At 38.3% G+C, this 24,838-nt stretch overlaps 2 protein-coding genes across 5 annotated transcripts in view; one reads left to right on the forward strand and one right to left on the reverse strand.

The window, feature by feature from the left end:
• The window catches only part of pals1a (protein associated with LIN7 1, MAGUK p55 family member a), an 82,210-nt gene extending 75,131 nt beyond the window's left edge, over positions 1-7,079 (forward strand). For all 4 annotated transcript variants that reach the window (XM_088648895.1, XM_088648897.1, XM_088648896.1 and 1 more), the window contains 4 exons: positions 762-929; positions 1,423-1,625; positions 2,892-3,002; positions 3,863-7,079. In XM_088648895.1, coding sequence (XP_088505021.1) covers positions 762-929; positions 1,423-1,625; positions 2,892-3,002; positions 3,863-4,039 — 659 coding nt within the window. In that variant the 3' untranslated portion in view covers positions 4,040-7,079. The remainder of the gene's footprint in view (positions 1-761; positions 930-1,422; positions 1,626-2,891; positions 3,003-3,862) is intronic.
• A 1,980-nt stretch (positions 7,080-9,059) lies between these two features.
• On the reverse strand, positions 9,060-24,681 carry atp6v1d (ATPase H+ transporting V1 subunit D). The gene is made up of 9 exons (XM_088648900.1): positions 24,493-24,681; positions 16,871-16,988; positions 16,494-16,573; positions 16,117-16,184; positions 15,658-15,702; positions 13,131-13,234; positions 12,392-12,458; positions 10,606-10,684; positions 9,060-10,114 (listed from the first exon to the last, which is right to left on the reverse strand). Exons 1-9 carry the CDS (start codon positions 24,531-24,533, stop codon positions 9,970-9,972), a joined length of 747 nt encoding a protein of 248 aa, XP_088505026.1. The 5' UTR covers positions 24,534-24,681; the 3' UTR covers positions 9,060-9,969.
• Between the last annotated feature and the right edge of the window lie 157 nt (positions 24,682-24,838).

Genomic DNA, 24,838 nt, shown 5'->3' on the forward strand with positions numbered 1-24,838 from the left:
CACAGCTTTGAAAATGACAGTAAATCACTCTAACCACTAGGTAACAGAATGGAATGTGCTCAACTGTTGTTTTATTATTGTGGGCTCTTGCTTATCCTGGTGGAAATGTTTATATAATTTTATGCTTGCATTATTGTTCATATAGCTTAGAGTTTTTCCCATAAAACTACCAGAATAAATAATATAGGATTGGCAGTCATTACTGGATGGTGCAAAGCACTGTTTTCTAAGTATTAAATCGGGCACAGTATAAAAAGCCCTGTCAACTTCCTGTGTAGTCAATGTCAGATTAGTGCAGTGCTGTGTTGCAGTTTTATACTGTACGTGCATAGATCCATGTTTTGAAAAACACTTATGCAATATATGTTTCAGAAGATGTCTGAGCAGTGTAGCACTTCATTTCACAAATCTTCATTTTTAGAAAGATTCAGCAGACTATTAGAGGTTAGTCTGACCATTATGAAGTACTGAAGAAGCAGACTTTGGGTAGTGATCACGCTTCTGCTCCTGGAACAGGATGAAAATTAAATTCCTGGTGAATTTAAAACATCCAAGGTCTAAAAGAAAAAACAGAATGAAGGCTTTTCAAAATACAAATACATTTCATCTAACACGTTTAATAGGACTTACACACAGTAGAATACTCTGTGTAATAGTGTAATAGTAGACTGCTGTTTGGTATAAGCACCATTTGAACTTGTATGGATTCAGTGGGTTTGAATCCGGTGGATGAGCCGAGTCCTCTGCTACTTTTGCCTTAGATTATGACAATGAGGAGATCCTGACCTATGAGGAAATGGCTCTTTACCACCAGCCAGCTAATAGGAAAAGGCCAATAGCACTGATAGGTCCTCCCGGCTGTGGGCAGAATGAGCTTCGGCAGAGACTGATGGCCAACGAACCCGAGCGCTTCGCCGCTGCTGTCCCACGTAAGATAATGAAGGCTTCCCTCTGCTCATTCTCCAGTCAGACAGTGTTAAAATCCCTCTATTGATTAATCATATTTGTGTGATTCAGTCAGACTCAATGGTCTTCTCACCATTGTTTTCAATTACTCATGTATGTTTCTTAGTGCTAGTGCTTCAAACCACCTTTTGTTTTTGTGAGCTAAAACTTAGAACACCATGATTTTATAACCCTTTTGTGTTCTACCATTCATTGAAGGAACCTCAACATTGAATTCAGAGGTTACGTCGACAGGAAAGCTTTGTATAGCAACACAAGTTCTTCCTTTATAGTGATTAGTGTAGTTCACTTAAACAGAATGTTGCAAGATCTGTACCAAACTAACTTACTTTTTTCTGGAAAGAGACAAAGATTAATCAAAGTTGGCTACCACTATTTAAATGCAGTAATTTGTGTTTTTTCCTGCTTTTACTGTTCTTGCACATTTGACGATTTCTTTTTTTGGTCGGATTTCAGACACTACACGGAGCAGGAGAGACAATGAGGTGAACAGCCGTGACTACCACTTCGTCTCCCGACAGGCTTTTGAGATGGATGTAGGGGCTAACAAATTCATTGAGTCTGGAGAGTTTGAGAAAAACCTTTACGGTACCAGTACCGACTCTGTGCGTCAAGTCATCAATTCTGGAAAGATCTGCCTGCTGAGTCTCCATACTCAGGTACAACACCAGATACACTGGACACTACTGGAAGAAATGCACTTTTTGTTTAATTGTAAATTTCACACTAGGGCTTCAGAATAATCTACATTACACGGACTAGGTTCCATAGCCATAACTAACTTTACTGTCGTTTTACAGAGTTGTTTCAGTTATTTTCATCTGTTTTGGCACATACTCACTCTTAAATATGTGCTGGTTCATTGTCACTTCAATCACTTGAGCTTTTTAGGTTTAATCATGATAGTGTTTTGGCATATTCACAATGTCGCACTTTACAAAGTGTGGTTTTTACAAATGGCATGATCTGTACCTACAAATTTACATTTTGCCCTTGACTTTAAGGGTTGCAGTTGCAGACAAGGTAAATCTTTGACACAGTGTGTGTGAAACAAATATGTCAACTGAATAAGGGAAGTTTTTGTCTTCGATTCCTTATTAGCTTGCAATGACAGGAAAAAAGTAATCTGCAATCCTTTTGTATGCGTTATTATTATAATACTCCACTCAAGGTGCTTTACAGGCTATTGGGACTGCTTTCCACGATGACTAATGTGTAGCTCCCACCTGGATGATGCGATGGGCAGTACGCTCACCACACTTCAGATACCAGTGGGGAGGAGAACAGAGTGATGAAGTCAGTTCATAGATGGGGATTATTAGGAGGCCATGACTGGTAAAGTCCAGGGGGAAATTAGCAAGGACCCAGGAGTAACACCCCTACTCTTTTCGAGAAACACCCTGGCATTTTTATTGACCGTGCAGAGTCAGGACCCTACTGGTCCCACTAACACCTCTTACAGCAGCACCTTAGTTTTTCCCAGGAAGTCTCCCATCCAGCTACTGGCCAGGGTCTCACCTGCTTAGCTTCAATGGGTTGCCAGTTGTGAGTTTCAGGGTGATAGGTATACATAGGTTTGCAATGTGTTTTAGATGTACAGTGCTGCATAAATTACACTGTCTAATAAGTCTAGAATCAGGGTCTTCTGTGGTGCTGTAAGTGCTATAACTACCTCCAGATCCTAAAGGCATGCTTAAAAATTACAGGTCTCCTTTTGGTGCTGTTGTATTATCAGTTGTAACTCCTTTGTTGTATTGATTGACTGTCGGCTGAAGGGTAGGGGTAGATGTTTAGATACATCTCTGTGCTATTATGCCCAGGAGATGAGATTGATCTTGGGGAAAGTTGATTAACTGGCTTTAAATGCAAGAACTAAGGTTTCCATTCAGCAGTTTCATGTCTCTCTGCTGTTTCCTTATCCACAGTCTCTGAAGGTGCTCCGCAGCTCAGACCTAAAGCCGTATATCATTTTCATTGCACCCCCAAACCAGGAACGGCTCCGTGCTTTACTGGCCAAAGAAGGAAAGAACCCCAAGGTAAGAGCACCTCAGACCTTGGGGTGAGTGTGTTTACACTGCTGGAGTTTCAGGGTGTGGGTCACTCAGCCTTTTTTCCAGTTCCCAACACATGGCTCCAAACACTGGGAGAGGTCAGGTAGCTCTTACTTTACAAAAGGTTTTTATTTATACCTGTGTCCTTTGTTTGGTTTACAGTGCCTTGCAAACATATTCACTGCCTCCTAGTGATGTCCCATTTTGGTTGGTTACAACTGGCTGTGTATGCAGTTGTGTATACCCTGTATAAAATGTGACATCATTGGAACTCAGCGAATACTTTTGCAGGGCATTGTATGTGTACAGTGCCTTGAGATCACGTACCATGAAAAGTGCTATAAACTCTAATATTCCTTATTAATAATATTTCTTCTAACACATTTCTTTATGCAGTCATCTCATGTTGTCTGTTAACATTTCCTGTCAGGATTGTACTGACTGTAATTAAGAAAAACAAACATTTTCAGTTCAGTTTTTAGTAAGAGTCACAATTAATGTTTTACTGTTTTTCGGCTTTCATTTTTGAGGTATTAGTGATATTGTTAATACAACAAAGCCCCCACCAGTCCCAGATTGCAATGCATAGTTTTAACTGTATACTGTCCCTACTATTTCATCTCCGCCATTATAATTTTTCAACAAAAGAGCTGTCAGATATACCCAAAGTCTCTGAAACGGAAAACCAGGGAATAGAAAGACTACGAAGGGTGATGCTTATCGCCATTATAGTGTTGTAATGTAGTAACACAATGGAGATTTTTTGTTCTACACTGTTCAAAAACATGTATTCTGGCAGATGCTAGTTAGGAACTTAACTTGCTCTTGTTTCTGCTTGCTCCCAGCCCGAGGAGCTGCGAGACATCATTGAGAAAGCCAGGGAGATGGAACAGAACTATGGGCACCTGTTTGATGCAGCCATTGTCAACATGGACCAAGACAAATCCTACCAGGAGCTGCTGCGGCTCATCAACAAGCTGGACACAGAGCCACAGTGGGTGCCATCCTCCTGGCTGCGCTAGCCTGTGCACCTCTCCAACACCCTTTAACAGGAGGGGGAGCTGTGCCGAAGTTTCCTTGACAAGGGAGCAGGAGCTTGTAGTGGGGAGCTCCCCATTTCTGCATGATGGCAAGCGCCAGGAGTCGGGATACTTTTTTCATACCTATTTCTGGTATATGTCACACAAAAAAGGACAGTAGTAGTGGCAAACTGTCTCTGTTCAGGACTTTCTCTATTTTCCTCTAAATTAAAGATCAACATTCCAGCTCTTACCTGCACTTGGTAGCAGGGATCTACAGCTTTGGTAACTATTTATAATGTAAATATATGTGAATATAAGTAGTACAAATGCATATCTGAATTGCTCACTACACACTACCTAAGTATGCAACCAGGAGTCCAGTGTTATGTGGCTGGGCCAGGGTGATGTGGCCATATTGAGATTTTAAAATTAAGCTGTTTCAACCTCTTACTGTGTGGAGTAAAACATTCCCGTTACTATTATCATTGTTATATGAAAATGCATGGAGGTCACAAGAAAAATGTCCTTAATGAGCAGGTTTGCATAGAAGTGATTGGTATATTGGGGTTAAACTCTGAGCCATTAGATTAAGAAAAAGACTTTTCTGCTCAAATCTTTCTTTTAAAAAAGGATTAATTATTTCAAAATAGGATTTGCCTTTAGTAATTGTGGTCTAATTCGAATTCTTGTATTTTAATTGAGTCAAAATGTTCATGTCAGTCAGTAGTGCTGTTTGTTTTTGGTTCAGGCCAGCTTTGAGCTGACATGAATATTTGTGTAAATATACAGGAACTTAATTCCTAAATCAGGTGTCATTGATTTGACAGGAATTTCATAAATGAAAAGAAGCTGATAAAGCTCCTCCCAGAATGCCTCTAGCATCTGATCAAGAGCCAATTTAATGGACAGTGGTGTTTCAATGTAATTCTGTGTGTTGATCATGAATCATTAATTTGTAAGTCTCTAGTAGTAATAGTAATAGTAGTGGACCTCTCAAGAACAAGAGTTCTGTTCTCAGTCCTGTACAGTCTGCTGAAGAATGTATTGTATTTGCATTGCTTGTGGGAAGAGCTCTCAGATCTCAAATACAACCCAGTGCCTGTTTGTCTGTTTGCAGGGTCAGATATCAGCAATTCGCTTTCCCATTACTTTTACATGCAGTGTATATACATGCAGAAAACACCGTGTGCAAGACTACAGACATTAGTATAGCCTATATATTTACTTTTGGTTGTTTTGTTCTCTCTGGACTGAAATGGCAATGAACCCAGTATCAGTTGGCTCTTTGTGTTGTGAAAGTGCTTGGAGCTTTAAAATGTTTTTTTACACCAGTAACCCAGGTCATCTACTCTGCTAGGAATATGATGTATTATAAATGAATTCAGTATTAAAGTGAACTAGGAATAAATTGTCACATTCTAGTCACATCTCATTACAGAATGAATAAGGAAATTAGAAAGTAAGGGAAGCATCAATCTGAATAGAGAGTGGTGCATTAAACTGTTTTTCGACACTGTAATATCTTAATATTTGAATGAAAAACATCCTTACATCTTAAATGTTTTTAGTTAAATGGTTTATTTATCAGTATCGCAGCCACCATTCTGTGTTGTAAAAGATCATGTGCAACGAATAATTTTTGAAAGAATCTGAGGAATATTTTTGGAATTTGGTTGCTAAAGTGTTTAAGATTGAATCAATATACACTAATGTTTAAGGTTACCTTAGGGTAAATCCCTAGGTTCTGTTGACAGTAGAGGTCTTGTGATGGGATTACATCCAGAGATCCGCCACTCGGGCATCTGCTTCTTGCTACAATACATCCCCTGTACCACATGAGGTGAAAGAGGATTGTGCACACACTCCCCTGATATGCTTACCTGTCAGGGGCATTCATGATATAACAAGTTATGAGCTCCACCTTATAGGAGAGTTTGTGCTTAAGGAAGCACTGCATCTTAGGGAAGTGCTGGCTGACTAAAGTGCTGTCCATCGCAGCAGTACTCTACCACTGGGAAACGCTGGTCACAGCTGACTCGAGCTAAGGGAGGAACAACAGATATCAGCTCTGTGATATTAAGTCTGCAACCTGAGTAAGTGAGTAGAGAAGAGTACAGCCATCTTAGAGACCTTGAAGCTCATACTCATTTACTGCTGATGGTGATAACACTTGCAAAGCAATGTCTTTACAACTAATGCCCCCTGCTGTGTGGAATTGTACATGCAAAAAGCAGGAAAATACACACAACCTTGCCTTCATTTAAAAGGCGGGTTTTTCCAAATGTCAGTGCTGGGTGGGTCCACTTTCCTCACAAAATATTACGTTTTCATCTCTGAAGGGATGGTCACCAGCAGTCTTCTGAGTTCTCTTCTGACAGTGCTAATTGCTGGAAAGGCATCTGCTTTTACTTTTTTATTTGAACAACCCCTAATGGCTGTCTAATGTATTAATGTTAAAGATTTTCATCTTTTGTAGAACACCCTCCACTTTCCCTTAAATCTGCAGAGCAGTCACTAATGTTTGCTTTACTCTGTATATATGATTGTGTTTAGAAGTGTGTGTACTGTACATATATACACCATTACATAAATACATTAACTGAGTATGTGTGTATACTGACCTTTAAGCTGTGGTATTTTTATACAGGTAAATTCTTGATAAACAATTAAGCACACACTGGAAACAGTTCTACTGAAGTACTGTTCCTCACTTTTGTAGGGATAATGTATTTAGAAGACAACCTATTTTTATGAAAAATAGAATGTTCTGTAAAATACATCAATAGGTTATTTTCAAACTCCCTTAACCCTTTATTTTTTAGCTAAAATTGAAGTTTTTTTTTCTGGGGGGTGATTTTACAGACAGGGATGTTTTAGCAGTAACATTGTCTGTTATTGTAATATGTTATGTAGTTAAGCAAATAAACTGGAATTAAAATTAATGAATGTAAGTAATGTACAATTGAGGCCATTTGAAGATCTCATTTTGTATGATTTATTCTGCACAGCAAATTAAAAACCAGAATAATAGAAATTTCAACTATGCTTGTTGATTGCTTTATCATTTTCTGGAGATCTAAATATACTCAATTCCCTTTATAACTGTGTAGAAACACTGATGGAAATATTACTTTTTTAAAATACCTTTCATAAAACAGCTTGTATTTCACAGGGATTTGTTAAGAAAGGATTCATTTTATGTTCTATACTGGGTTGTCCCGATTCTGAAAGGAGAAACAACCAGCAGTGATTTCTTTTTTTTTTTCAAATGGTAAAGTATTTCACAATCAAATGTTCTGATATACAGAGGTTTAATGGAAACTAATTTTCCACCAGTTTCACTATTTTACACTATTTCATAATAGACATCAGGTATAGAAAATACAGGTATTGTGACTATCACTGTACATTCAGAACAAAAATGTGATTAATCCTGGAGACCTGGATGAAACCTAAGCTGAAGAAATTCAGGGCTGCTTTGGTAAAATGCAATGGCCTGAAAATATAGCATGTAACTGTATTTCACATTTGTATTTACTTTTAATACTAGATCAGGTTTTATCATGCCTGTTTACAGGCTAGAATTTCATCACCCTTGATTAAAAATCTATTACAGAGTCAATACACATCTGCTATGTTTTGCTTTGTGGTCTATAGATGACATTTATGGGACTTAGTTGACATTGTTCCTCGATTGTGCAATTCCTTCCAGGTGTCACCATACTTGAAAGGGACATTGGACATTGATTTAATATTCCTACATTTAAATCTTACTTAATACAAAATACATATTTTTTTCCTTCAAACTTATCCACCCTAACATCAATAATTGTTGCAACTTGGATTCAAAGCAATTCAAGGAACAGTGTGTTGTTCATGCAACTGCAAACTTAAAACTGATGTAAACTGATGCATCTCAGGCAAGTACATATGGGGAAGGCTGCTGTTTTTGTTTTATACTGATCTTAATTCTTGATCACTGAGACAAACTGCTCTTGGGAACAGCCAATGTTCACCCAAGAAGGATATGGATCCCTGTCTTTCCCTCCCCGTTTCTCTGAGGATCTTTGGACTGTGGTTAGGAAGGCACTTCTTAAACCCTTCTGACTCATCCCACCACAACTCTGTAACTACTCCTGACCTCAAATTCTTTTTCATATATTTCCTTTATCAAACATCTCATGGAGAAAAAGAATGTTAATGTTTATGAAGGTGCTTTGGAGCCTTTGGTGATTGTAGCAGCACACCAGTTGGGTTTGGACAAGCATTTGTGCTCCCATGGTAGTAAAATTGACGAGTTGGCTAAACCAATTCGGTAATATACTTTAACAAATGTTTTAGCATTTTGACTACTTTTATAGCCCTTGAAGGGGGGGGGGTCTCCCTTGGGTTTTTTAAGAGTGCCATGTCTGTGATGGGCTAGGCAGGTGAACTGAAAGAAGGCATTTCAGCTCCACTCCTGTCTATTTTGTCATTGTAAATTTAAATTCTTTAAACACTTATACATAATAATTGAACAAAAATCCACTTAGTCCATTGCTTTTTGCTCAGTATCCTTCGCAAGGGCGGCTTGAGACATTGCGACAGTTCTTTTGTTAGTAATGGGCGAGCAAACTGAAAGCGCATTATGAAAACTGAATAGCTAGAAATGTTTAAATTGAAGCAGATGGGTTTGATCAATGTAGATGAATTAATGTCTCACAATCTTCATTTGCTGCTAATTGGTGTTGGCAAAGAGAAGCTGGCATTTTTTTACCATGTCCTATTCAGTTTTTCTCAGTTGAAAGGACACTTTTTTTCTTCTGTTACAAGAACTAGAAAGGACAGTATGAGAACTGTAACTGCCCATCAGTAGTATTATTAGTGTAGCCTATATTTCAACAAGGGGTCACTTATAGCTCTCTCAAACTTTTATCTCCTTAAAATCATGCAGGTCACTTATGCTTACTTCACAATGATTATACTATGGGTACAATAACACTTTCAAGTATGAAATGTAATGAATACCATGTACCAAGAATACTTTGTCAATTTCTGTGATTTTATTTAGTATTTTTCCAATCAAGGAAGGGAAAGATAACTGTCATGCTTCACTTATTGTTGTCATAGAATACAATACCATAGGAAAGGTCCCACTGCCATTCAGTCTCAATCACATGCTTAAGAGTTAAAAACTAACCAGTTCACCACACAGAACTTGTGGTCTCTTGTTACCATTTTTGTAACTGACACTGAATACAGTACTACAATAGAAACCATAGACATAAAATGAATGGTACAATGAAAGCCAGGCTTTGGTTGTCCCTAATAAAGACAAATTGTTCAGCCTAACTGTTACAAGAACACACTGATCTCCACAGATTTTTTTTTTTTGCATCTCCAACAACTCGGTCTATTTTCTTTCTTAGGCTTCTATTTTGTCCCTACTTTTTAGTTAATTCTAGTAATCCAATGCTTTTTCAACTGAAATACTTTGAGCATTTCCTGAAAAATATTGTGTAATGTAAATTGTCCCACTTGTTTTAAAGTATTAGTACAGTAAGTAGAGTATTTTAAAGCAAAGTAAAAGACCAAGGCCCCAGAGCTTAATGTTAAGCTTGTTTATCTGCAAAACTGTGCTACTGTGATGCCAATTGGAATAGAAGATGCTATATAACCCTGTAGGATTCTGAGCAGCTGTCACATTAACAGAAGCCCTCATACACTATTCCTTCATCACTGTCTGTGTAATAAGAATTCAATATCTGAAAGCCCTGAACCCTAGAAGATCTGGCAGTGACAAATGCCAGAGAGTTTCAAAGGGAACACAAGTATAATACCAATTAAAAAAAAGTATTTTGGATATGCTGCAATACAACACAAGTCTCACAATAAATAACAGATGTACATCTAATTCAGGGCCTGGGGGTAGTGTACAGGTGGACAGACAGCTACTCAAACAGTAAGTCTTCATCCCTCTCCTCTGTCAGGAGATTCGCTGGCTCTGCCACAGTGCCCAGAGTAGCCATGCGGGCTTGCCTCTCCTTCTCAGTCCTCTCTTTGATCTGCTTCTTCTTCTCCTGAATCTTTTTCAACCTGATGAAAAGCAAAAAACAATTAATAGTCTTATCTATTCTATTCTAGTCTTATCTAATCATCAGCCCTTTTGGTCCTTTTGGATGAACTTCAGTCACAGTTACCAGGAGCCATCAGGTGATTCCTCTACTTAAAGAGGGGCCCCAGTGAGCATACCCAACCCGAAAAAGGCAAGCCACCCATAGACAAAATGGAAATGTTGTCATTAATATAACAGAACAGGTAGCTAGTAGATTTGAAACTGCTTAATTTTGTAATTTTCTTTTTGAACAGGCTTAATTGCTCCAGCTACAGGACAAGATCTACTGGAACTGCATGTTGCTTTACACAACATATTCCTCCCCTCATAATACATCTAGGTAATTCTACTTCTAACTTTTTTGCTTTATTGACATTTTGTTAGATTTCTGTCAGTAAACTTTAGGGACACTTACAAAGGCTTCACTGTTTGTAATGACTTACACCCAGACAGATTTTTGCCTTTGTCTCACCTGTAGAACTCCTCCCTTTCTCTCTCGTCCAGTTCTGTGATGATATAGGACAGAGTGCGTTCGATCCGGGGAATAATCACTGTAACGCAAAGGAGAAATGTAAGGAGGTTCTGACAACAGATCAGCTTTCTGCAATTTCTTTTCTTAATTAGTGATTTATTATGGCTTAGTTTTCCAGTGTGCTCACTCTTCACCACCAAAAAATCCACAAGCCATTACTGAAACTCCAATTTTACACATTAAAACTGAATAAAGATGTACAGACTTCAGTACTCATTAGTTTACTGTAAATTGGGATGAAACAGTTTTCAATTCTATCTTTGCTCATCTACATTAGTGATGTCCTTCTTTGAAGCCTCACAGCTGTGTTGGACATGCAGCCAAATAGGCCACATACTTGTTTTTTCTTGGTTCTTTGTGGTTCTCAAACTGTGGTATGCATACCGCTGCTGGTTTGCGGAGCGCCCCCAGGTGGTACACCAGATGACCCTGGAAATTTGTTGTGTGCACTGAAAAATTGGGACAAATTTTCATATTTTCTATTTTAATAAAATGAGTTTATGTGTCAAATACGCAGCCTACGTACTACGGTACAGCGCTCGCTAATACTTGAGTGGACACAAGAGCTACTATGTAACTCTATACGATTGTATAGGAATGCGTGGTACGAACGCAAGTGACCAATTGTATTTCAAAAAAGTTATCTCCAGCAAATAGGGAGGTAGGAGAATGTGCATGATTTTGGAACAATGCCAATCTTGTGAGCCCAGGAAAGCCTGATAGATAACAAGAAAAATATTTAAGGACTGTTCTAGGTTAATTTGAGAAAAATACACCAAGCATCTCTATGTTTCACTCTCATGCATATGAAATAAAAAATTCTTTTAACTTCTGAGACGGACTCCTGAAACAGAAATGGGGGAAAATGCAAGCTTGCGGATTGCTAAAGCAGGTAAGCCCCAGACTATTTGTGAAGAACTTTGTTTACCATTGGCAAAAGAGCTGACACAGTATGTGTGGATAAAAAGCTGCTAAACAGCTCAACCTGCTGTCCCTTTCCAATGACACAGTCACTTGTAGAATTATTGGTATGGCAGATGATGTCAAAAGTAAGCTGATGGAGCACGTTAAGATGAACAGATGCTTTTCACTGCAATTACTGTAGATGCCGTTGATTTGACCAATTTGCACGTTCACCTTAGATTTGAGTTTGAGGGCACGTCCCATGAGGACTGTTCCGTAAGCCGCTGCCAACAAAAACTACAGGAGAGCACATATTTCAGCTTCTAAATGAATTTATCAAAGAGAATGGCATTGACTAGAAAAAATGCATCAGAGTTTGTAGAGACGGTGCTAGAGCGATAATAGGCAGACACAGCAGTGTAGTTGCACCAATTAGAGAGGTTGCTCCAGATATGAAGTGGACGCACTGCAGCATCCACTGTCAGGCCCTGACAGTCAAGAAAATGCCTGAGGATTTAAAATCTGTTAGACTCTGCTGTCACAGTTGTGAATTGTATCAAGGCTCAACCAATGAATTCACATCTGCTTTGCTCGACTAAACAGGCTCATCCCTCTCACTAAAATGGTAAGTGCAGAGTGCTATTTTTATTATATGTATATGTGAGTGTGTGTGGGCGCGCGCTCATGTTGGTCATTGAGATTTTCTGTGGTTCCTACGAGAAGAAGACTTGGATGCTTTGGTTTGATCAGGGGTGGTACTTGGTCCAAAAAGTTTGAGAACCACTGTTCTAACTAAATTAGCAGGCGATTAACAAGCACTCACCATGCTCTATAGCATTCACTCTGCGGTTTGTTATCTTGATTGCTTCATCCAGCGTCACAAAGGAGGTCTGAGATAGACAAAAGTGATGCGTCAGCACAGTGCAACACAGGCAGCATGGACGATTTATTTCAACATGGCATTAACCATGAGCCATATATCAGTTATACTTAGCAGCACATCATCTAAATGAGGGAATATTCTCTATAAAGAAATCCACATTACAGCTAATTCAAATCAATGGTATTTTCAATTCCCAAACAACAAGATGTCCTTAACTTTGCAAACTGTTGGGTTGCTCTTTGCAATTGTAATATCACAATTTTAAATATGTCTTCTAATCTGTAAAGCAACAGAATGTTAATATTTGGGTTTTTTTCTAGGTGTCGTTATCTCTTTATTAATTTTAAGAATTATTAAATTATTAAACATTTAAGATAGTTTCTTGATTTTTTTAAATAAATGAATATAGCACTTCCTGTAATTGTGTCTAATGTTCAAGACCAACTGTGACCCTGGATTTATTATTTACATTGTGTCCACAGTCCAGAGATCACTGGTTCCAGGCTGAGCTATCATTAGCTGGCTGCATCCAGGGTGCCTTATGCAGTGGCACACAATCAACAAGGGACAGACAGCTTTTGTTTTTGGCCAGGATTTCTTTGCTTTACCCCATTACTTGCTGGGTACCAGTGTGCCATCTATCACAACAAAAATCGGGTCATGCCAGGGTGCCGCTCACCTGCAGAGATGCCAGCTCCACAAGCAGCTCCACAGCTTTGGCGTAGTTCCTCTTCAGCTTGGCCAACTGCTCTCCACCTCGGGCCAGGCCTGTCAGCTCATAGCCTGGCAGGGAGATAGGCATATGGGACATTTATTGATTCATGTATTCCATTGAATGGTGGAAATAAAGCAAACTTCAATAGTCTGATACGTTTTCACTCATCTTCAACTTAATGTATCCGATTTTCAGTTATAGTATAACACTGTTCCCCAGTGCTCCTCCAAGCTTCTTCTGTTTTGAAAGGCAAATTGAAATTTCAGTATACAGCTCTAGGTGTCTAGAGGACAAGGTTCGGTGTTTCCTCCACCTCTGCCATTGTGAGGTTCTGGCAGTCTTTACTATACAACCAGTTATATTTAGTCTGATAGATTGTATTTCATATACACTTTATTTAATATAATGTATTAGTTCAGAGACTCAGAGCTTATTCATTCTATCATGAGGAGTCTTTAGTTTTTAAATGCTCATACATATAGACCATCTCCGATTTCATCCAACAGTCCCAAAGAGCCTCCACTCAAGAACATGAAGGACAGGAAACACTGACATCTGAGCAATGCACGGAAAGCTAAGTAGAGCTCAGACTGAATAACCATTTCAGGTATGAACATGACATATAAGGGTTAACAACTTTTCTCACCAACATTATCAAAAATCCATGTGATAATAACGGTAATAATAATGATAATTCTAACATCAGAATTAAAAGGGAAAACCTCTTAAGGGGAAACCCAAAAATAAGCAAACAGTTTCTAGGTTTAACCTTGGTTTTAATCAGAAGAAGAGGAGCCCTATACGTATTGCAACAGTACCTCTAACAGCATGAAGGTTAAACACTAGGACAACAGAGGCAAATGTTACTTTAGATCTAAACTAAACCTGCATCTAAAATCTGCATCCAGATCTTGCAAAGGGATGCAAGCATAGTTACAGATTATCCATACAGAGCAAATATGACTCGAAAACTCTCCAAAACTTCCGGAAAACACATAACTTTGGTTAACCTAATAAACAGTACCAACAGAACTTTTCACACAATACACTGACATAAACATTTTATTTTATCAGAAATGTTAATTCATCATGTGAGCGTTTCAGCTTTCTTTGCATAGTAATTTCTTCATATTGACATCCAATCTATCATTAAAAGTAATAAATATATAAAATATTTCATGAAGCATACTCAATTTTAAAATACTGCTGGGAGCTATATAATGAAAACTCTTGGAAAGAGTTGTTTAATGTGATATAAACAAGACTCATGTATCAGATTACATGTTATTTCAACACCACTGCACAATATTTCATAACACTCTTTATAACTTAGGGGTCACTGTGTAATTGAGAGCACCCTGGCAGACTCATCCCACCTTGTCCTCAGCAGCACTCAACTGGTACTGATTACAGTCAGTTGATGACACGAACCCACAACACTTAATAATAATAATAATAATAATAATAATAATAATAATAATAATAACAACAACATCACTTTATTAACCCTTTACAATTTCTTGCATTAGCATACCCCAGCTTGCTCTCCATGAGACACACAGACATACAGATAGGGAGAGAGCCTGGGGTCAGAGTGCAGGGTCTGCCATTGTACAGTGCCCCTGGAGCAGTTGGGGTTAAGGGCCTTGCTCAGGAGCCCAACGGAGTAAGATTCCTCTGCCGGCTGCGGGATTTGAACCGGCAACCTTCCACCCACAGGTGCAGATCCTTAACCACAGAGCCACTGCTCCGCCCCTTAGAATACAGAGTTCAGAGTGAGCCAGGGCAAATGCCTTTACTAGTTAGGAGGCATGAGTTTTGTTTTTTGACAACTCAGTTCTCTCCATATGGGTTCAATTTTAGCACATATTCTCCAAGCAGGATCACTCACTGCTGGAGGGCCTTTCCCAGGTCTCTTTAAAGAACCCAGACTTGAAGAGCTGGGAGAACCAGTTTAACAGAACTGAGCCAATAATTAGCTGATTCGGTGATAAGTGAAAACCTGGCGATATACTGGCCTTCTACCACTAGGAATAAAATAATACTCTATAATAGAACAATGGGAGATATGTCAGTGTTCCAACAACACCCCCTGAAAACTGACCTCCTAAATCCTACACATTTAAACTGGACATACTGTAGGATGAAGACATGATAATAAATGGATGATCAAGTAACTAATCCAATAACTGATCTTTCACATACAAAATCTCCCTCAGCCATCATGTTTTTAGATCCCATATTGTTATAACTTTGCACTGTTGAACTCTAGTGTTCATGGTTCAACTATTAATACTGTACCGACAGAATGATTTTCCAATAGCTCCCAATGTCTTTATCTAAAACTTATGCAGGAGAGCCGAGTACACCCAAGAAAAAATAAACAAACTCTTCACTCCCTTGGCTGTTCAAAAGCCAAACACTAGAGCCCTGAACTGCAGTGACCTGGGCTTTCTGTGAGGAATAACTGTACAAGCATGTCAAAACTTACTGTCTCCTCCCTCTTGGTAGTGTTCAAACACTGGCAGAGTCACACCTGAAACATAGAAAATGGACCTTCTGTATTTACTTAAAACAAACTAAGAAAAACAAGAAACAAATACAGAGCTTGAGGATGTTAATTCCCATTTTGTTTTGTTAACAAAAGTAACCAGTCAGCATTGAACTACTTTGCAATGTATCCCTCACTAAATTAATATACACAGCACCTGTTACTGTTAGTGGACAAACAAAAAAGCTAGTTCACAGATAACTTTCATTTGGCTACAATGTTTTATTACTTCTTATATGACATTCTAGAAATATTTCTAAATACAAGTCATTAAACAATTGCATGTCAAGGGACAAAATCTTTGTAAGAAACTAAAAGTTGAGAAGGGAATTGTCATTATATGATGTTTAATATGTATTACTCCATATTCCCCCAAAATACAAACAACTATCTGCTCACCTGCTACATTGTCCTTTTTGGCACGGACCTTCACCTGTGCTTTGTTCACGTTCTGAATGACGGTGGTACTGTTAGGAAAGAGGATGACTTCACAGTTACTGATCCTAAACCTTCAGTGTCCCATCAGGTTTTCCAGACTCAAATGCTATTGCTACGGTAGTCACTCTAGTCTCTCAGGATCCAATTAGTGCCCCTGTACACTACTGCTGCATCCCACAAGAATCAGCTAGAGGAATTCACTGAATGAACAAAATACTAACAAATAAACAACCACGAAAGAATGAACACCCTTCCATATTTCCATATAAATTGGGAAGTAACAGAGGACCATCACTAAGCCTTATCAATTTCCTCTCTCTTCATTAGACCTACTGTACCTGAAATCTCCAGCAGCAAATTTGGCTTCTGCCAGAGAGAACGCAGCCTCCCTCATCACCTCTCCCATCAAGGTTTTGGTCTGTTGAAAAGATAGGAGCACAGACAGATCACTGCATCTCCCAGTATTCTTACAACACTTCACAAAGACTTATTTCTAGATACAAGAGTTTATTAGAGTTTAAATAAGAGTTATCTGCACAATGTTCTCACCATGTTTAAATCAGGAGGAAATGTATAGGTTTAATAAGTTATATATGTAAAAAACATTAAAAATCATAATTTGATTAATCCTTGCTTTAAAGTTTGAAACTTTCTGTTATGGGGCTACATGGATGTGCTAATTCTCTGTGCCAAACCAGGCAGCACTTTCTGCTACCTCAATGATTTTTCGGAGGATCTGCCGGAAGCGCAGGGTGAGGGCATCGGCCTTCTTCTTCAGGAGATTTCGTCCAGTCTGGGCTCCCTTCAGGCGTGCCTTCATGATGGTCTGCGCCCTGACAAAAGTTGACATGTTCTGCTCTTTAATTTTTTTGTTTTGAATGTTCTTTAAGTTAGTTTTAATTTAATGTCTACAACTGAATCTGTGTGTTCTACTTGATTCTTCATTGGTACAACCTTTTCAGAAGATAGCTCAAAACGAAGTACTTGAAAATATACAGGGGAAAAATGTTTATGTATAGCCAGAAAGAATTTACATCCTTCTATTCCGTCTTTTTTTAAACTCTGATCCTGTTTTATTGTGAATATTATATGCTGTCCACATCATTGTGGAATGGTATGTTCATAATTATGATTTATCTTGTTCACAGTAGTGGGAATGATCCACATATGGTATGCTCCATGGCTCCTGAGCACTATAAAGTAGTAGCAGGCTATGCCTTGTGCTGTGCTGTGGGCAAGATGGCTGATATACTGTAAGTGATCTTACATCACATTCGTACACCTACCTCTACTGTACCAGTAGGCATGGCAAAAGTCTAAATCTATGGGCATAAAAGGGGGCCATACAGCACACGGCTTTGCAACTTATTCCAGATTCCCACAATCACCTTGAGTAAAGAGGTGCCTGCTGTTCCTGGGGCCTATTCTGAAGATGTCCATAGGGGTAACTTCGTTAGTACCTTTTAGGAGTTTGAATCATGTCCCTTGTGTCCTTATTTATTCAGGGTTGAAAAGAGGTATGTTTTAGACTGTTAGTGTAAGCGAGTAATATTAATTTGTATCACTAATGACCTTACTAAATAATTTTAACATAACAGCTATTTGATTTAATTCTATGTTTTCAGATGTATATCCTAACATTCTGTTTGCCTTTTTATTGTTTTTTTCCATATTGCCTGAAAGATGCAACTGATTTGTTAACATAAATATTTTTCATAAGCAGCCTTTTCACGTTCTGTTGTCCACTTTATATTTGTAGTTAATATTTTGCCTCCTTTATGAACTTTTCAAGATTAAATGACATGTGCTTACAAGCATTATAAAATGCATTAGTAATAAATACAAGAGAGAACGTAGGGTGAAAACAAGCATTGTCCTCCAGTGCTGCACTTCACATATTTATTTGGACTAGCAGAGAGGCTGGAACCTCCAGCAGTTCCAGCTGTCTAACCTGTATGGCCAGTGGGGTCTCATGATCTATTTCATTATAAAGAAGACCTTCATCCACCAGTAGAACTGATTGTGGTTTGACCCAAACCGTTTTACATTCATAAAGCCCAGTGAGAATATTCTACTGGTACTCACCAAAAAGAATCTGATGAGGTAGAGACAAAAAACAAGCTGCTTTTGACACTGTTGACCATAACATCTTACTTTCTCGTCTTGAGACTGTGTTTGGAGTTTCTGACACTGCTCTCAAATGGCTCAAATCTTACCTCACTGATCGCTGTCACTTTGTCTTTCTCAATGGGTACAGGTCTGAAATTGGTCTTGTTAAGTCTGGTGTTCCAGACTGACACTGATTTGGCTGTCTCTATTTTATCTAATTTCACCTCTGACATAAAAATTTGAAAGACTCAAAACTTCCTTCATCTTAACTGCGACAAGACTGAAGTCATGCTTATTGGCACCCTCCATCAGCTTCGTAAAGCCAGTCCTGTAACCCTATCTGTAGATGGTTCTGTACTTGAGCTTGAATCAAAATTGAAAAACCTTGGGGTTATATTAGGTTCTGGCTTAACATTCGACCCACATGTGCAGCATACTGTCAAAACATCTTTTTTTCACCTCAGAAATTTCGCTAGACTACGCCCTATGCTATCACTAACTGTGGCTGAAAAGCTGATCAACACATTTGTGTTCTCTTGAATTGACTACTGTAATGCTCTATTCGCTGGGGTATCTTAATCTACTCTGAACAAACTGCAGTATGTCCAAAATTCAGCAGCCAGAATCCTTACCAGGTCTAGTGCAAGTGTTCACATTACTCCTATCCTGGAATCCTTGCACTGGCTTCTGGTCAAATTCCATGTAGACTTTAAAATCCTCATGCTCACCTATAAGGCTCTGCATGGCTTGGCACCTCAGTACCTGTCTGAACTATTATCGCCCTACTCCCCACCTCGCAACCTTCGCTCATCCAATTCTACTCTCCTTACTGTCCCCCAAGCCCTTCTACATTGTATGGGTGACAGGGCCTTCTCCTGTTATGCCCCCAAGCTCTGGAACTCTCTCCCCAAGGATATCAGAGAGTCACCTTCTCTAAACTCCTTCAAAATCCAGACTCAAAACCCTCTTCTTCAGAAAAGCCTTTACTTAACTGGTTTCATTCTTCACCCCTCTGCTTTTCTTAGTACCACCATCCACAGTCTCCTCTTTATATTGTAATTGTGTTTTATCTTGTGTATTCTTCTTATTTATTGTTGTTGTCATCCTGTAAAGCGCTTTGAGAAGCCACCTTTAAAGGCGCTATATAAAATAAGGTTTTATTATTATTATTATTATTATTATTATTATTATTATTAAATACTTCTGGATCTCAACTCTTATTTTGTCAGTAATGTTAATTATATAAAAATTTTGCTTCAGGAAAAACAATATGTCTACTGATGTTACAGAGTGTTATGAACGAGTAAACTGCCAACCTATTCTTAACAAAATTTAGTACATTTAAGAAGGTTTTAAAGAAAACATTACAATGAATTATCTCTGTAAAAATAGCTTTAAATCTCTTTGCAAAACTTTAACTTTATTAAGACAACTGTGAAAGCGCAAAAGCTGTTACAGTATGTTGGAATCTGGAGTTGGCTGGATTGTGCTGTGACAAGACATTGAGTGCTGGCTGGTTGTCACTGGGGCTGAAAGGTATTGTGCACAGAAAACTCCTTTGACTGTTATGGGTAAGATTTTCACAGCTCAGCCTGGTATTTAACACATTCCTGCCCAGTGACGACTGTACAGATTATATTGCATGGAGCCCAAGAGATCGCTGACAACAGAAAACTCAGTTTTTGCATATATTAATAATTACTGTAGACCTATAATTTTGATTCTAAAACATAGTCCAATTATAATGTGAATCACAGAGGAACCATCGTGAAAAGGTGAAGTACAGACAGTAGTTTTGTACATCACAGAAGATTATATAAAAAAAGCAATTTAGACTGATTCTGCACATTCTTTTGAGAGTTTCCCATAGCATACGCAAATGTGCTTCAGTCTCTCAATCTTATGGTGAAAGCTGGGTTTCCTGAGACACTATTATACAATTGTACATTAAGAAGTATCCATTGCTTTCAACTTCTTTCTTCCACTTTTAGTTAAGTGTTTTTTCTTTCTATTACTCAAATGTGTCATAGCTATATCATAGGTGGTAAATGCAAGGCAAGGAATTTAAGGCGAGGTTAATAAGCTCCCAAAATGTACCACCATAGAGCCACTACAGTGGATATAAAAAGTCTACACACCCTTATTGAAATTGCAGGTTTTTGTAATGTAAAGCCAGAAATCAAGATAAATCATGTCAGAAATGTTTCATCTTTAATGTGACCTTGCAACCAACAAAATTCAAGAGAAAAACAAATAGATAATTATTAGGGAAAATAATTGAAATTAAAAAACCTACAACATCCTGGTTCCATGAGTGTGCACACCATTTTATAGTGGGTGCTGTACCTGTTCAGAGTTAACCAATCACATTCAAAATCATGTCCAAAGGTAGCATACACATGCCATCAATGAAAGTGATTCTGATTAACCCCAAATAAAAATCAGCATTTCCTGTAGGATTTCCTTGAAACTTTCGTGGTTGCATCCTACTGAGATAGCCATGGTCCACAAGGAGCTGACAATCAAAGGCATTGGATGTACCATGGAGCACTGTGAAGACTATCATCAATAAGTGGAGAAAATGTGTCACCACAGGGACATTGCCAAGATCAGGACAACCCTCCAAAGTTGATGACAGGACAAGGAGAAAACTTATCAGGGAGGCTACCAAGAGGCCTACAGCAACATTAAAGGAGCTGCAGGATTTTCTGGCAGGTACTGGTCACTCCTTGCATGTGACAACAATCTCCCGTATTCTGTCTGGCCTATGGGGTAGGGTACTAAGATGGAAGCCATTTCTCACAAAAAAGAACATCCATGCCTGTCTAAATTTTGCAAAAAAATACATTCAATCGCCCCAAACCATGTGGGGAAAATGCCTTATGGTCGGATGAGACAAAGGTTGAACTTTTTGGCCTTAATTCTAAAAGTATGTTTGGCACAAAGACAACACAGCTCATCATCCAAAGAACACCATACCTACTGTGAAGCATGGTGGTGGCAGCATCATGCTTTGGAGCTGCTTCACTTCAGCTGGGACAGGGGCTCTAGTCAAGATAGATGGGATAATGACTAGCTCCAAATATCAAGATATTTTGGCACAAAACCTGCTGGCCTATGTCAGAAAGCTGACGATGAAGAGGAATTTCACCTTCCAACATAACGACACAACACCCATCCAAGACCACCAAGGAATGGCTTCAGAAAAAAAAGATCAAAGGCTTGGAATAGCCCAGTCAGAGCCCAGACCTCAATCCAATAGAAAACCTGTGGAATGACCTAAAGAGTGCTGTGCACAGGAGATTCCCTGGCAATTTAAAGGAGCTTGAACTTTTTTGCAAGGAAGAGTGGGATAAAATTGCAAAGTCCAGGTGTGCAAAGTTGATGGAGACTTATTCCCAAAGACATACTGCTATAATAGAAGCAAAAGGTGCTTCCACAAAATATTAGTTGGGGGGTGGGCGTGCACACTTATGCAACCAGGGTGTTGTAGGTTTTTTTAATTTCAATTATTTTTCCTAATAATTATCTATTTGTTTTTCTCTTGAATTGTGTTGGTTTCAAGGTCACATTAAATATAGAAAAATGTCTGACATGATTTATCTTGATTTCTGGCTTTACACCACAAAAACCTGTAATTTCAATAAGGGTGCGTAGACTTTTAATATCCACTGTATATGGGTACCTTAGGGTGATTTTTTTAGGGTGACTATAACAACAAAGACCTGTCATGGGAAAATATTCATAACTGGAAAGAGACTTCAGCCAAATTCCTAGGTCTTGTTGTTGCTTGTAAATATTACAACACTCACTTATTCTGGAAACATACAGCACTTTCAAAAATGACCATGGTTAGATTACTCATGTAGAGGTAGAGTCCCCATGACTCTTTGGCTTAGGACACATTGTGGTGCTGCAGTCTGGACAGTAACGTTCAGGAAATGTGGATTCTGCCTGTTGCATTGAGATTCGCAATGGCCTTTTGTCAAAGTACAGCAGTATTTTTTCTAGGGTATTCTAGTTCACATTACCTAGTAAGTAACTGAAAAACAAAGTAAATAGAGCATATTTCAACCATGGCCTAGCTCAACACCACACAGGACACAACACATCATCCGTCCTTCGGATGAGACGTAAAACCGAGGTCCTGACTCTCTGTGGTCATTAAAAATCCCAGGGCGTTTCTCGAAAAGAGTAGGGGTGTAACCCCGGTATCCTGGCCAAATTTCCCCATTGGCCTTTACCAATCATGGCCTCCTAATAATCCCCATCTATGAATTGGCTACATTACTCTGCTCTCCTCCCCACTGATAGCTGATGTGTGGTGAGCGTTCTGGCGCACTATGGCTGCCGTGGCATCATCGAGGTGGATGCTGCACATTGGTGGTGGTGGAGGGGAGTCCCCATTACCTGTAAAGCGCTTTGAGTGGAGTGTCCAGAAAAGCGCTATATAAGTGTAAGCAATTATTATTATTATTATTATTATTATTATTATTATTATTATTATTAACACTAAAGGCCAAAATCAAATTGGTTCTTTAAAAAGTCCATGTCTACGTAAATGTGGCCTAAGTTGTTTAAAGAAGATATTAAGAAAAAAGGAGCACTCTAGAGAGAGCTCTACAGTGTAAAATACCAAAAATTAAAATGGAAAAAGAGCATACTGAGCCACATCTGAAAAATTGTATTACTATTGCTAAGAAGTAGACTTAAAAGAATACTGTACTTCACTAGACACAAATAATTATAGTAGAGCATTTTTTCCTGTACTGCAACAGTGAAAGAATAATTTATAATAGCTTAAGAAATAACAGTGGATTAATAGAAGATGATAATGAAATAGTAACCATGCTAAATGAATATTTCATGCAAGCTTTTACAGTTAAAGATTTCAATAACACATCCACTGCTAAACAAAACATTAGTTTTGGGGTAATTTTAACATGTCTGAAACTGAGGTTCAACAGGGGTTAAGATTGCTCAAAACCAAAAAATTGACTAGGCCTCACCATATTGAATCCATAGCGCCCTGTTTTCTGTTTTAATGTCCTCATCAAGACAATACGGTGAATCAAATAAAAGGAAACTGAATGCTTCAGTATATAGAAGTGTTTAACTTAACTCCAGGGAAGTTATTCTTATGCTTTACAATGTACAAGTTAAAACTCACTTTATAATACTGTGTTCAGTTCTGGCCACAATACCAAACAATGATATTGTACATCTATACAAATGTAAAAATAGTTCAATGGAGAAACAAGAATTTTTCAAAGTCTCAAGGTTAAATCTTTTCAGTCTAGGACAAAGGAAAATGAGAGGAGAATTATTCAATTTTAGAAGATCCTAATAGGTATAAATAAGGTTTTCTTGTTAGGTTTCTTCTCATCAGCATCCCTCTCTTATGTTTTTATTAAGACTACTAGGCACAAAGCGTCTCTGTAACTGTATTACTGGAATGCTTTCATCCAGACTGCCCAGCATTGCTAAATTATCCACAGAAAGTAAACATTCTGCTGCCTTGGTAGCAAATAAAAGGCCTGCACTATAAAGAGTTAAACTTTTCTAACGACGCAAATGATGTGTGTTTCTGTGGAAAAAAACATTCATCAACCACTAAGACAAAAAAAAACTTTTAAAATATCACACACATGCAGACGTTACAGTGCTTGTTCTAAAACCATCCTGAGCTGGGAAAATATTAGTTTTGTATTGACTGAGATAAATTCCAGACATCACACAGAGAGAGCAGAGCTCTGTTGAAAAAATTAGCTGTTCTTTCTCACATGATCTAGGGCCTGTCGCACAATAATCCTTCCTCATTTAGAACAAATTTTTGAGTCACGTTACCCTACACACAGATATACTACCTATACACTCGTTTCACATTTTTGTAAATATGTATTTTTAAATATATGTCAAATTAATGTAACATTACTAAAAACTTCAAAGAATATTAAATATGTCATTGAGGACATATCACACCATAATCATCTATCTTTAAAAACAAAACTTAAAAATATATAAGTAAAGCTTTTTACACACTCGATTCAAAAAAGGCAGTTGCGTCCTGTCCGGAACAATTTGTTCCAACTTTCGGAACAAATTGATTTGACAAATGTACAAATTAAGCTTAATATAACGTCTGGGCGGCTTCTGTCGTTGTGCTGTTATATTATTCGTTATGTGTTGCAGAAACGAACTGGATGTTGCAAGAATAATTATACTCACATTCTGGATGGGAAAATTTCGATCCTGTCCTTGCCTGACATGTTGTTGGATGCAAGCGACGCGTCTTTGAGTTGCCTTGGTTCAGTATACTTTTATTGCAATAGAATTTATCCTAGGAAAACTGTTCTTTATTAAGACGTTCTTCCTTATAATGATTTCCCTATTCAATAGCTTTCGGGAAATCTCCCTGGTCAATCAGCTGGGTAAACGTCATGTGACAGAGGTGGCGAAGGTCAAAGGTAAAACTGGCTACGTCAGAACCAACGACATGTCAGTAAGAACCGAAGTACAGAAGTTGTACGTTTTGATTAGTAGCAAAAATATGAAAGTAAAAAAAATATGAAAA

This window comes from Lepisosteus platostomus, chromosome 10 (assembly GCF_059453375.1).
Source record: "Lepisosteus platostomus isolate fLepPlt1 chromosome 10, fLepPlt1.hap1, whole genome shotgun sequence".
Taxonomy (NCBI): domain Eukaryota; kingdom Metazoa; phylum Chordata; class Actinopteri; order Semionotiformes; family Lepisosteidae; genus Lepisosteus; species Lepisosteus platostomus.

What these genes read in the sequence shown, in the direction of transcription:
- atp6v1d (XM_088648900.1), bottom strand. Translation starts at nt 24,533, where the DNA reads ATGTCAGGCAAGGACAGGATCGAAATTTTCCCATCCAGAAT. An exon ending in GAAATTTTCCCATCCAGAAT is followed by an intron (nt 16,989 to 24,492) that starts GTGAGTATAATT and finishes AACTTTTGTCAG; the next exon opens with GGCGCAGACCATCATGAAGG. An exon ending in CAAAAAGGACAATGTAGCAG is followed by an intron (nt 15,703 to 16,116) that starts GTGAGCAGATAG and finishes TCTATGTTTCAG; the next exon opens with GTGTGACTCTGCCAGTGTTT.